This window comes from Antechinus flavipes, chromosome 6 (assembly GCF_016432865.1).
Source record: "Antechinus flavipes isolate AdamAnt ecotype Samford, QLD, Australia chromosome 6, AdamAnt_v2, whole genome shotgun sequence".
In the NCBI taxonomy this organism is placed as follows: domain Eukaryota; kingdom Metazoa; phylum Chordata; class Mammalia; order Dasyuromorphia; family Dasyuridae; genus Antechinus; species Antechinus flavipes.
In genome coordinates, this window is record NC_067403.1 from 30,311,702 (window position 1) to 30,325,857 (window position 14,156).

Sequence of the window (14,156 nt, forward strand, 5' to 3'; positions counted from 1 at the left end):
AGAGTTTGTTAAAGAAGTTATTATCTTAGGTTGCTAGGGGAAACCAGAGAATTCTGCCAGAAGGTAGTTGGTTAACCCCTTGTCACTTGTAACCAGATTAAGTTTCTAATAAAAAAAATTGGATTTAGAGGGATTTTTTTTTTTAAATTTGGGCTTCTATTTATGGAAGATGGAGTACTAGGAGCTCTCTTCAGCAGGATGCTAGCATGCTCCTGAGCAGAGGGCTAGGAGAAATCAGGAGATGGGACAGTGGAATGGAAAAAGAAGGGGAAAAACCTTGTTCCTGAAAGTAATCTAACTCAGAAGCAAGAAAGATGTATATGTAGACTGTAGACTAGGGAGGCAGTTATAGAAGAAACTCTCTTGTTAGAGAAGGTAACTATGAAATTGAAAATAAACTATTGGAGGGACAGTTGCACCAAGACAAAATAGGGTGAATTGTATAACATAGCTGTAGCAGAAATATGGAACCTGGGATGGAAAGTCATGAATTTGATTCTAAATGTCATTAATGGATTTGCTAAGGATAAAAACTCCAAGTTGTTTAGTTGCTAAGTTATAGATTAATGCACTCTTAATCTCCCAAATTGGGGCAAATTCATGATTATAAAGATGTGTGATTTTAAGCAGAGAGTTATGAACTTGAACCTTAGGGAAAGTCTGATTTTTGAACTTGACTACATTGTCACTCTCTTCACCTAGTGGCAGTGCTTTGCAATTGCAGTGAAAGTTACCAGAAAAAAGAAATGAAGCTGTTCATAAAGCATCTTCTTTACATGATTTTATTTGATCCTCCTGAACAACTCTGAGGAAGGATACTCCTTTTGACCATTTCTCCACATGGGAAAACTTACTCTGAGAGAGCTAAAGTCCATTTGAACCAGCTAATGGGTTCAAAATGTAACTGAAGCCCAGATATCTCCTCACTTTATGTCCAATATTTTTTCTCCCACACTTTGTAACCTTGTGTCTTACTTTGTCCTCCTGTAACTTAGATGATGGAACTTTTACAACAGATATCAATGGGCCGCTATAAGCATTTCCTGACTAATACTTTTGACTCGTGTTCTCCAACAGCCTTATCAATATATACAATCAAAGCCCAAAGAAGCATTGTGAAAAACTGATAAGAGGAAATTATGAGGCAAACTAGGTAAACTAGTGACATGCCTGAAGATTTGTGTTTGAACCCTCTCTCAGATACTCCTTATCCATCTGACTGGCCAAATCAAGCCATTTAGTCTTCCTTGCTCTCATTTCCTTATCTGTAAAATAGACATAATAATAGAACCTGCCTCACAGGATTGTCATGAGATCCGATGAATAAAGCTTTATATAAGAGTGTAGCTGGCCACTTGCCTGAGATACAAATTAAACTGTATTGATGAACAGAGGGAGGTGGGTGTGCAGTGGGGAGAGTGCCAAAGAGGAAGGGACATGGATATATAAATTGTTTTTTTTTTTATTTTTGATGTGTTCCTGTTCTTTTAATTATTGGGTAATAAGCATCCCCATAATGCCAAAGGATGTAGAACTTTTAGCATGTGCAAGCCTGTGTGTGTGTGTGTGTGTGTGTGTGTGTAAGAAAATGGTTGTTATTTAGCGTTTTAGTGGGAAATTTTCAAACCTTCCACAGAACCATTGTATTTACAATGAAAAAGAACAATTGAAACCATCTTCACAGACAGCCTCTAAAAATTTGACTTGTTCCCATGTCCCAAAGGGTCAAATTAATAGAATCATGGCTAGAATTTAAATACAAATCCTGACTCCAAATCTGGTGCTGTTTTAAAATTATATCTTCTCTATCTGGGATGATTTCTGCGTCGAATTCTTTGAGAAATTCTCTCAATTGAATTACTTCTGTGAATAGTCTTTTAGCTTTAAATAAATTTCCCATGAAAAAAACCTACTTGTGGTTTGGAATATGTGGTAAATGGAGAGAGAAAAGCTGGATGCTGGAAATCCAAGCCAAATTTCCATACAGAGTATGACTAGAAAGACTCATGAACGAGGCCAAAGGCAAGGGCACATCCCAGATTAGTTTGAGGAATTGATTCCTAGGAAATTGAGGCTTTGGAGGGAAGGAACAGAAGGTCAGCAGGTGTTCCAAGAAGGCGAGTTTGTTAAGGAAAGCATCCAGGGTCACACAGTACTTACTTACAGGGTCCACAGTCATCACTAAGTGGTCCCTGACTTAAATTATGTTGAAAATGGAAATCCCAAACTCTGCTGTGGAGCAACTCATAAGAATTCAGGAGCAAATCTCGGGCCTTCTATTTCCTTAACTTTAAAATTAAGGAATACAGTTAGATCCTTTCTAAGGTATTTTCCCCTTCTAAATCTATAAGCTTTATGATCCCCTCTGGGCACTTGAATAATAATCATCTCCTTGCCATTATCATATTAATTTTACTTAAGACAACATCGTTCCTATGGAATGACCACTATCAATTGAAAACAAAGTCAAATGCTACATTAAATTCAAGACCTCTTAAAAATGCATTTAGATAGTGCCATTCTAACACGTCTCCATCACCAGTAAAGTCTGGGATTCGGCATCTTCACTAAGCTTCTGAAAAAAGGCCAAACCAGGTTTTTCCTCTTGGTTTGGAGGATTGTAATAAACTTTGGCCATAAGGTTCCCCTTGAAACCTAACCCAGAAATTTTTCTAGCCACTGATCTCCTCCTACTTCCTGCAGATGGGAATAAATGCTTGCACAAAATTTTCCTTTATCCTCACTCTGGCCTTTCTGAATAGACTATATTCTCTTGTGCTCTGTTTCACCATAGTGCTCTAATGCCAATCCAAACAGACTTGTCTCTAGAAAGTGAGATTTGTCATTCTTCTTACCAATTTCCTACTCTCTCTATATTTGTCTTCCAGCAGCTAACCACAGGCTCCTGAGACTCCATCTCCTTCACTTGTATTTTCTTGTTTTCAATTTTCAATCCCAGAAATTTCCTTCAGAATGCTTTCCACACATAGGGATTGTTCCGCACTGAGCGCGCCTAATTTATTGCCCACAGGTTTCAGTACTAGTTCACGTTTGTATATTTGGAAGTTTTTAAAGTATTTTCCTCCCATCTCGGGCTGGTCTAATTCCATCCTTCATTACTTTCTCAGTCTTTCCCCCCAAAGTCTCCTATTTATTAATCTAGCTCATTACCCTGTTCCTTCTGTTGGAAGATGTTTTGGGCAACAGAAAGGAAGCATGTGTGTAATACTCATGTATTTGCATTAATCCTTTCAGGGAGGGGAGGCTGAGAAATGAGCATTTATTAAATACCCAATATATACTAGACACTCCAGTAAGTGGCTTACAAATATATTTCATCCTCATAACAGCTTTGGGTTGTAGGAGCTGTTAGAATTCCTATTTCACAGTTGAGGAAACTGAGATAGCTAATGATAAATTGGCTTTCCTGGGATCATATATGATCATGTGCCTCTGAAGTTGGATTTGAACTTGAGTCTCTCTGTTCAGTGCTTTATCCACTCCAGTACCTGTCATAAAACCAATTTGCTTACTTCCCAATTCTCTTCCTTACAATACCTCACAAACTTAGATGATCAGTGCAGTGAATACTGGGTCTGGAGTCAGGAAGTCCTGGTCTCCTATACTCATTCACTGTGAGATCCTGGGCCAGCCACTTTCTGCCTCATTTTCCTTATCTGGAAAGTACTTGTACTTTCTAAGGGGGCTGTGAGAATCAAATGAGATAATTTTAAAGTACTTGACACATGGTAAACACCTTGCAAATATTAGGATATTTAGTATTATTATTAATCCTTTTTTCTCTTATCTATTTCTTTAAAATAAAAAAAAGTATTGCTATTTTTCATCACTTTCATAAATATCAACAAAGCTAACAATACAAGCAAGATTTGACAAGTCATTCTCCCCACTTGCTCTCAATAAATGAAAAAGAAACTGCTACTTCAAACACCAAAACTTGACCCATCTCAACTAATATTGTCTGATATTGTCAGATTGACTTATGTGTGTACTTCACTTAACCTGCTTTAAGTTTGCAGCTTTTTTTCCCATTTCATTTTGTATCATTGGATAAAAATGATTTGTGTGATCATCTTTATTTCCTACTTTAACATATTGTCTTTCTCATGACAGGCTGCTGAATGCAATAAAACCAGGACTTGTCAAAAAGATCAATAGATTGCCCACCCCCATTGCAGGATTGGTGAGTATCCTAGAGTGATTTTTATTCCAATATAACTTTTGTCACAAGTGGAGAAAACATGATGGCTTCAGTGTTTGGCTGCGGTATTGAATGAGAAAGTATCCAATCTTTGGATGTAGATGAATCTGAAAATGCAAGACTGGAGATTTTAATGGTACCTGAACCTTGGCTCAATCTCTTTTGTCCCTCTGACATAGATGCTCATTATTAGGGAGATGGATTTGTTTCTGCATAAGATATTTATAATTCATTTGCACTTGTGGATGAATAGAGTGGTAACTGCCTCATTTTTTATTTTAATTCATTTATGCTAAAAATTGAGAGGACTTTTCTTAACTAAAAGATAATTGTGATAAATTATTGTTTTCATTTGGGTTTAAGAGTCAAAAAAGTAGTACAGTGCTTTCTCCACAAGGAATTATATAAATACTATTATCATTGGCTGATCGGTTAATATAATCAAGTTAATATAATGTTGAGTTCATGTCATGTTAACTGAATTAAAATAATGTTGTAGGGGGCACTCTATCTAATCATTCATTTACCATTTAAGCATTTAGCCAGATTCATCGGGTACTTACTGTGTTTAGAACCAGAGCTATGTGAAGTTCACATAAAACATAGTCTGTATCTACTTTGTTGGAGTTTATAGCCCAGAGTATTCTGCTCTCTAGAAGGTCATACTATAAAAGAGAGGGTAGCATTTACATCAAGAAAACACTGAAGGAAAGAACAAACAGCTTAAATTTTGATGTATTATGTTTCTAACTTGGAGAGAGAGAGGAGTATTATTTTCATTGCTTTAATTAGTGCTCAAAGGATCTTGAAATTGTAGACTCAGAAGGCTTCAGAAGTCATGAAGTACAGAGTTCTTCCAGACCATTAATCCCATTTATGATATTTCAGACAGTGATCCCCTCCAAGGGAAGGGGAAGAGATTTGCCCCTCCCAAGGCAACCCAATAAAAATAATTGACCACTTATTAAAAACTACAACCAATGCTATCAATCATTATATTAACCTATCCATTCACTTTCGAATACTCTAACTTTTAGGAAGAATGAAATCCACATCTGCTTACTGTAGCTTTCATTTATTGGGCCTAACTCTGCCCTTTGGACCCAAGTGGAGCTTCCACGTGAAAGCTCTTAAAATATTTAGAGACAGCTATCACATTACTCCTAAGTTTTCTGATCTCCAGAATCAACATCTGGTGGTCTCTGCAGTTTATCCTGGAATGGCGTGATGCTGACTCTCCTTTCTATCTTGCTCATTCTATTCTCAGTGCGTCCCTGTATGGCAGTGTTCTTTTTAAAATGTGACACACAGAACTTCGCACAGAACTCCACGTTAGATCTGACCAGGGCAGAGTACAGCCCTGCTCTGTGCTCTATTTCTGTAATGTCACATCTAATTAGCCTTAGGATTCTGGAAGCTGCAGAATTTTAGTTCTATGGGTTTAGTTTCCTTTTTTAAAAGGAAGATAATTCCTTGTGAGGGTGGGTGAGAAAGTTGAGGAGAAACTAAAGATAAGCGGTAGTTTTGTTACTGAGAGATACAAGAAGGGAAGGACTCTAGGTGGATTCCAAATGGTTTGTTGGATATTCTTTGTGGTGACATCCATCTTGTTTGTATTTAAAGGCCCAAAAGTTCAGAAAACAAATGGAAAGGTGTCAAGAATCTAGATAGAATTGTTAATTGATGAATCTGTTAACCATCAAATGACTGCTAATAATCATTATTGATTAACATTATTGATAATTATTAGCCATTTATTCCCATTTTATTGATGAGTGACAATGAATTTGGCGAGGCTCAGATTACATATCTGTGAATTATGATCTGTACTAGTGGAAGGAGTTTTTCCTGTTGGGAGATCTCATACCACCATAGTCTTGAGTCCTTGACATGTTGATGTACCTGTCATTTGGAGCAATGCAGAGATGAATCTAGCCATCATTCAGTAAGCATTTGTTTATTAAGGTACCATTTAAAATTTGTGAGCATATACTCACAACTTGGAACAATATTATATAGATACATATATATGCAGTTTGAAATTTTATGGGTTGGAGGGAGAAGGTAATACAAAGTTGTTTTTTTTTCTTTTTTATTGCATGGTTAATTTGTTTGCTATTGCAGATAATTTCAATTCTTTAATATTCATTAGAGACATATGTTCCTATATAACTTTATATGTATGTATGTATATATAAACTTTATGTATAATATATAGGGATATATGTTCCTATATAACTTTGTATTTCAAGGTAAAAAAATTAGTACCGAGACATGAATTTATAAGTTAAACAATCAACAAACACTTATTGGTTGTCTGTTTAAGTACCAGGCATTAAGTGCTGGGTAATGTTCATTCATTTTTAGTCACGTCTAGCTCTTTGTATCCCCTTTTGGGAGGTTTTCTTGGCAAAGGCATGGGAGTGGTTTGCCATGTTCTTCTCATTTTACAGATAAAGAAATTGAGGCAAATAAAATTAACTTGCTTCGGTTCATACACTATTCAAGGCCAGATTTGAATTCAGGAAAGTGGGTCTTTTCAATACCAGGCTTGGCCGTCTATTCACTGAGCCACCTAGTTGCCCTTAGGTGCTAGGAAAAGACAAAAATGATGTGCCTTCTGCCCTCATTGAGCATAATTTTTATGAGGGAGATAATGTCTATGTATACACATATATATTACAAAAGTCATATATAAATTATAATAAGTTTATATGTATGTATGGAAACATATACAAAATAAATACAAGGTAATTATTATTGGGCTAAATACAGGAGAATTACTTATGTATTAAGTAATTTATTAAGCAAACAAATGCACTATGTCTTTTTCTTTTTTTAACCTTAGTGGGTAGTCTTAGAGATGTTTAGAGATTTGGGCCAGGTTCAGTATAACTTTAAGTTGATATGGCTGTTGTTTGATAGGAAATCTCCAATTTCAGGCTCCTCAACCAGAGGAAACGAGGGGATCAGAAGTGAGTGATGAATCCCGTAGGGTGCAACATTGGGCCTCTAGTTCAGTTTGTCCATCATCGGGGAGAGGGGCGTGTTGCTATTGACTGTGAGGGTGAACATGTCAGCAACAGAGACATCCCTGCTCTGAGTAATTGAGCCAGGAGCATATTCCCTCTGCCTGGACGCCATGTGAGACTCCTAATAGAAGTGTGGAGAATACAATCCATTTAGGTAACCCAGCTTTTGGACCTGAAGATAAATATAAAAGTGCATTTAAGAATAGGGATCCCAAATTATAAACAGGTGGAGATTGAAAAGCCAGGATAAGGTGTATTTTAGCCCCTGGATTGAAGTGTGGTTACAAAGCACTCAGGAGCGAAGGTGTTAAAACAAAGCAGTTGAAAATCATTTCCTGGCAAGGAAGCGGAGCCCTGAGTTCAGGGTCTGTATTTCTTCGGTCACAATTGCTGACATCTGAAGCGGCGGAAGGGCTGCATGCAGATGCTCACATTCTTTGTTAGGTGTTAGTGATGCTATTAACTGTGGCCAGAGAGAGAGAGAGAGACAGCCTCAAATAGAAGCTGGTTCTTGCCAAAGAATTAAAAATGCTACCCGCCTCTGGGCCAAGTCTCGAACGTTGCACAATAAAGCCACAAACTTGGAGCTCCGCTTTAGTGCTCAGAAAAGTTCATCCTGAATTTTCTTTCATCTTGGAATGTTAGACATCCTTATGAAAAGAACATACGCTCAAAATGCTCTCCTATAATCCCTTTCTTTGAGTTGATTGTCTTTTTCTGGTGCCAAATGGAACAATTCTATTTATCAGTGAAGGTGGCGGCAAAAAGTGGGGGCCTGTCTTTGGATCCTGGTTGTACTGGTGGACTCCTTTCCCCAAGGGTTTTCTTTCTGGGCTTTCATCAGAATCTTGTCTTTCCCCTGGGGTATCTCTTAAAGAACAGAAGGTGTCTTAGTCTTCAAGAATCTTAGAGCTTTTCAGCAAAGTAGAGATCATATAATCTGATTTTCTCATTGTATATGAAAGGGAAAAACTGAGCTCTTCCTTGAAGTCATTCAAACGCCTAAAAGAACCTAGATCTCCTGACTTCTAATTATCACTTTTTCTTAATCCAAATACAGGTTTGTTTTTTTAATTTATACCTTTTCTTCCTTCCGCCTTCCGAATAACCCTCTCTGTCCTCCCCACCCATCTCTCCCTACCCAGAGAAATAAAAGAAAGCAAAATTGCTACAGACACCTGGGATTGAAGAACAAAACTCCATATTTGTGTTGTAGAAAAAGCATCTCAGTTTTACTCTGAGTCCATCACCTGTCAGTAGTGTGTTTTTCCCATGAGACCTCAGAGGTATCTGATAATGTGGAAAACGCTGCTAGTTAGATATTTAGCTCAGTTCAGTTGCAGGAATGAATCTGTTAAATAATATATTATTATTAATATGAATTTTATTTAATTATTATATATTATATAAACATATATTATCTGTAACATATTTTAATACAAATAATAATCAATAACATAAATAAATAAACAAATCTGTTGAATGAAGGCATTCTAGTTTAATTATGACCAAAATGCAGATTCAAATCTAAATTCACTTTGCTGAGATGGTTGTAGTCAATCTGGCTGCTCTGTAGTGATTGTTATAGGCAGTTAGGTGGCATAGTGGATGGAGTGCTGGCCCTGAAGTCGGGAGGATCTGAGTTCAAATGGAACCTCTTGGGCTAGTCACTTAATCCCAGTTGCGTCATAAAAAAAAAGTAGGCAGTTAACTTTGGGAGATAGACTTTTCTGTTTTCTCCTTTGTTATTTTGTTTGTTTTTTAAACAAAGCCTCCTTTCTTAGGAATCATTTTAATTCTGCCATTTAGTTCCATCCTGGTGCAATCACCAGAGCCACAGAGTTAGGTAAAACAATAACAGAAAGGTAGTGAGTGGAAGGCACTTGCCAAAGTAGGGACAAAATCTTGATTTCCTTCACGTCATCCTAAACATGGACATCTGGTCACCCTAACTGCTCGGGAATGTATTTTTTGGAAAAGTGATTGAAATGTTTTTCTAACCTAAAAGATAGAGTTACACAACAGATTGCCTGCAATGGGATTTACTGAAAAGGATTCAAATGTAAATTTCCAGAAAACTGCGTACTTAGGGTATTTGCTTGACTTTATAAAAGCAACAACAATGGTCGCTTGTGGATCAGAAGTCAAAGAAGGGCAAGAAAAATGATGAAAGTTGAGGAGATGTTACCATATCTGCAGGAAATGTTAAAATCTTTTAAGAGTTAATATGGCGTGATGGTCAGAAGTTGTTCTTGGAGTCGGATAGACCTGGGTTGAAGGCCCTTTTCAAAGGCTTGGGTGACTTTTAGATTGCAAAGTAAGTGCCAGGGCTCATTGGGAAAGGGAGAAACCTTATTGGGAATTCCTTATTCCAAAGAAAATCACAGGAACTTTATGAAGAGGAAATCATACTTAAAATAATTAATATTTTCTGAAACATTGAAACATAAGGATTAGCTAAAAACTGAATAATTGAAAAGAAAATCTTCAAGTAAAGCAAATAATTCATTATAAACACTGCAGAACACTGTGCTGGGTTCTGGGGAAGATTAAGTAAAGAAATACCCATTGACATAGAGCTTGCCTTCTGTTGGAGGACAAGATGGAAGAAATCATTGCAATATACATTATTATTATATCATAGAGTTTCCTTACTATAAAATTGTCTAAAAATCATAGCTCTGGAACTCTTTAAAAGTCTGTCAGAAAATAATAAAACAAAGCAATTATATAAGAATGGAGGGGAAGATTCATAATGGATCAGGAGTATCAGGAAAGTTTTATGGAAGCATTTGTGTTGGGCCTTAATGAATGGGTAGGAATTGAACAGGTGATGAAAGAGAGAAAAGCATTATGGGGATAGCCTATAAATGGCAGCTCCATTGGGAGTAAAAACCATGGAACTTTCAAAATGTTTTGAAAATTTTTTTTGTTTTGAGGGAAAGCAGAAAGTTTTCCTGGAAAATAGAGAATGTGAAAGACACTGGTGAAAAAGAAAAATGTAAGAGGGAAGAGTGTTATCAGATTGTAGAGTGTCTGGAAGGCTGAATAAAGGATCCAAAAGGATGTTACTCAGGCAATAGAAAGCCACTGAAGTTGTTTTTTTGTTTGTTTGTTTTGGTAAGTAGCCAGATATACACAATAAAGGCAGTTCTAGCAGGATTGTGAAGGATAAAGTAAATAAGAAATTATATACCAGAACACTTATTAGGCGGCTATTATAATATTCTAGGGTGAGTGAATGAGGGCCTGTGCTAGTGTTTTGATAGAGAGAATAGAGAAGTAGGGATAGATGGAAGATATTAAAAAGTAAATATATATAGGGCTAACTGGTTGATTATATATAACAGGTAGAAGAATCAAAGAAAACTCATGGTTTGCAGAACAAGATTTTAGAGAAAATAATGAATTCATTTCTTATATTTAGTTTGAGGAGCTAGTGAGACGTCAGAGAAAGATATCCTGTATGCCCCTGAAATACTTATTGGAACCAAGGAGATAGGTCAGAAATGGAGACACCAATTTGAAAATCATGTAGTGATTGCCAAGAAAGAGAAAAGAGTTTTGTACAGTAGCCTTTGGGAAGATTGGGCAATAAATTAACATCTGCTAACCAAGGAGGAGTTTTCAGTAAATCTCCACCAAAGACTTCATTTTTGTGTAATTGATATCATTTGGGTCAGTTTTCTTTTCTTTTCTTTTCTTTTTTTTTAATAACTATTTATTGACAGAACCCATGCCTGGGTAATTTTTTACAGCATTATCCCTTGCATTCACTTCTGTTCCGACTTTTACCCTCCCTCCCTTCACCCCCTCCCCCAGAGGGCAAGCAGTCCTATACAAGTTAAATATGGCACAGTATATCCTAGATACAATATATGTTTGCAGAACCGAACAGTTCTCTTGTTGTACAGGGAGAATTGGATTCAGAAGGTAAAAATAAGCTGGGAAGAAAGACAAAAATGCAAACAGTTTACATTAATTTCCCAGTGTTCTTTCTTTGGGTGTAGCTGCTTCTGTCCATCCTTGATCAATTGAAACTGTTAGATCGTCTCTTTGTCAAAGAGATCCACTTCCATCAGAATACATCCTCATACAATATCATTGTTGAAGTGTATAATGATCTCCTGGTTCTGCTCATTTCACTTAGTATCAGTTCATGTAAGTCTCTCCAAGCCTCTCTGTATTCATCCTGCTGGTCATTTCTTACAGAACAATAATATTCCATAACATTCATATACCACAATTTACTCAACCATTCTCCAGCTGATGGGCATCCATTCAGTTTCCAGCTTCTAGCCACTACAAACAAGGCTGCCACAAACATTTTGGCACATACAGGTATTTGGGTCAGTTTTCTAGTTTTCTTTCACCCCATTAGAATTCTTGTAACTGCTATCACATTCCCACCAATACTCCATGTTCCCAACATCCCACCCTCAAAAAGAAAAACTATACACCTTATTTGACAACTCAAAGGTCTGACACTACTCTCCCCTTACTTCTTTGGGATAAAAGCAAACGTAAAGGGTGAAATAAAAAAAGTTAAGACAGAGGGAAAGGTATGAAGGTATATAGATTGACTCACTCCATTCAAGCTTGTAGTTTGCTGCTGTCACTCTTTATTCTAAAACACTTAGCACAGTACCTGGCACATTGTAAATGCTTAATAATGTGTTTTTCCCTTTCTACACCCTTCTTTCCCCCACATCGTAGAAATTCCTAATGGCCAACATATTAACAAGGAATGTGTTTTTGTTTTGGTAAAGGGAAAAATGTAAGTAACCTCATATTTTTGTACAGTCGTAGAGTACTAAGCAGTACCTGGATGTATAGTAATGTGCATTATTTCATGGATTTAGATATTATTTCTTTTTCCCCCCTGTATTTTGTCATATAGTATTTTTTAAATTAAAGCTTTTTATTTACAAAACATATGCATGGGTAATTTTTCAACATTAACTCTTGTGAAACTTTCTGTTCCAAATTTTTTTCACCTTCCCCCCATCCCCTGTCCTAGCTGGCAGGTAATAGTCCAATACATGTTAAATATGTTAAAATATATATTAAATCCAATATTTGTATACATATTTATACAATTATCTTGAAGCACAAGAAAAATCAGATTAGATATTATTTCTATGATGTTCTTGTTCTATTTTGGGGAGTACTAGTAAAAACTAGAAGGTAAGTACCACTCTACAAGAAATGTTGCTCCTTTCTGGCAATGGTAAATGCTCAGTCTCTGTGAGGTAAGATGGCTAAAGTTGAATTTAGTGACAGATCATTCCCACTCTCCTCAGCCTTGGCACAGTAGGAGAAAAATGTGTCCTATCCTCCCAAGAAATGATGCCCAATTTTGAGTTGTGGAACTTGGCCCTAAAGCCAGTCCCAAGTGGCAAAGGTGTCTAGCACTTAAGCACGCCAGAGCCCAGACTGGAGCTAGAAATGGAGCATTACACGGAGTCTTGGCTCTACCCCTCCCTGGAGCCAGGAAGGTGGCGGCTCCGAGGGATGGCTTAGTTCTCAATTTATTTGACATTCCTAGTCAGTGGAGTCATTGGGCTTATACCCAGAGAGATATGCCCACCCACACAATTTCAAACTAGTTCTTATGGTGAGTTCAAAAATGAAGCAGTTGGCAAAAAGAAAAGGAATTCTACCCACAGTCAGTTGGACGGGCTTGGGGGAATTCCAGTGCTCATTGGAGCGTGTAGGGATACATTGTGCCATGTGTATGTATGTGCCTAGAGATCATCCGTAACACATGTAGCAGACATAATTTAAAATGTATTATCACTGATGTTCCTTGGTCAGATCCCTATGTAACATAATACATTTTCCTTTCTTCTTATCTTTTCTGAGGATTTCAGAGAATTCAGTAGCAGTTTCCCATTCTTGTTATTCCCCTCCGCTCCCTTCCGAAAGTTATTGCTTTTATGGTTATTTGATTGGTCCTTTTAATGTTGGAATCAGTCAGTCTTTGAGTCAGCACTGAAGACTTGTAGTTTCTTAAACTCTGACCCTTTTGACTATACCTTCCACTCCTTCTCTTTCCCTCAAGCCAGCTGAAGTCCTGAGTCCCACTCTCAGCTGCCCAGTCTTACTGGAAAGAGAACTAGTCAGTCCTGGAGAATGAAGGGAGAGCGAAGACCTTCTTTCATTTCCCGAATTAAGCTGTTTCTCAAATAAATTGACCTAAATATTGATTTGTTCCAGTTCTTCACTTTTATTCTTTAGAATGATGACTCTTGAACTTAATGGTTTTAGAAGTTTGAAGAGAAAAAAAAATGCCATGCATCCAAATAAGACATATTTGTATGAAACAAAGTATGAAATAAAACTGCTAGTCTGGCTATACCTTTAGGTAAATATTGAACCAAAAATGCTTAAATTAAATTAAAAATACTTAACTAATTAAAAATACTTAATAAATTAAGTATTTACTATATGCCAGGTCCTGGGCCAAGTACTAGAGAAAGAAAGGGAGTTAAAAATAAAACAACAAAAAACAGGGTCCCTCATCTCCTGGAGCCTCATATTCTAATTAGGTAGACAATATCGAAATAACCCCAATAATACAAGGTGTATATCCAGGGTCAATGGAAAATAACATCAGAAAAGAGGGTCAGTAGTAGAGGATTGGGGAGGATGGAAGAGGTCTTCTACAGATGGAAACATTTGAGCTAAGTCTTCATAGAAGCTATCAAAGCTAGGAAGAGGAGGAGGAGAGGAGACAGTTAATTCCAGGCATGGAGGATAGCCAGGATAAAAGCATGGAATAAGGAGTCAGAAATGGTGTGTGAAGAACTCTAAGCTGATCATTCGTTATGGCTAGATCCTAGAGTGAGTAGAAGGTTAAGAAGACTGAAAATAAGGAGAAACTAGTTCGTGGAAGTCTT

At 37.0% G+C, this 14,156-nt stretch overlaps 1 protein-coding gene across 5 annotated transcripts in view; it reads left to right on the forward strand.

Moving 5' to 3' along the window:
* Window positions 1–14,156, forward strand: part of LIMCH1 (LIM and calponin homology domains 1) — a 334,515-nt gene that overhangs the window by 157,839 nt on the left and 162,520 nt on the right. For all 5 annotated transcript variants that reach the window (XM_051965619.1, XM_051965620.1, XM_051965622.1 and 2 more), the window contains exon 3: window positions 4,135–4,204. In XM_051965619.1, coding sequence (XP_051821579.1) covers window positions 4,135–4,204 — 70 coding nt within the window. The remainder of the gene's footprint in view (window positions 1–4,134; window positions 4,205–14,156) is intronic.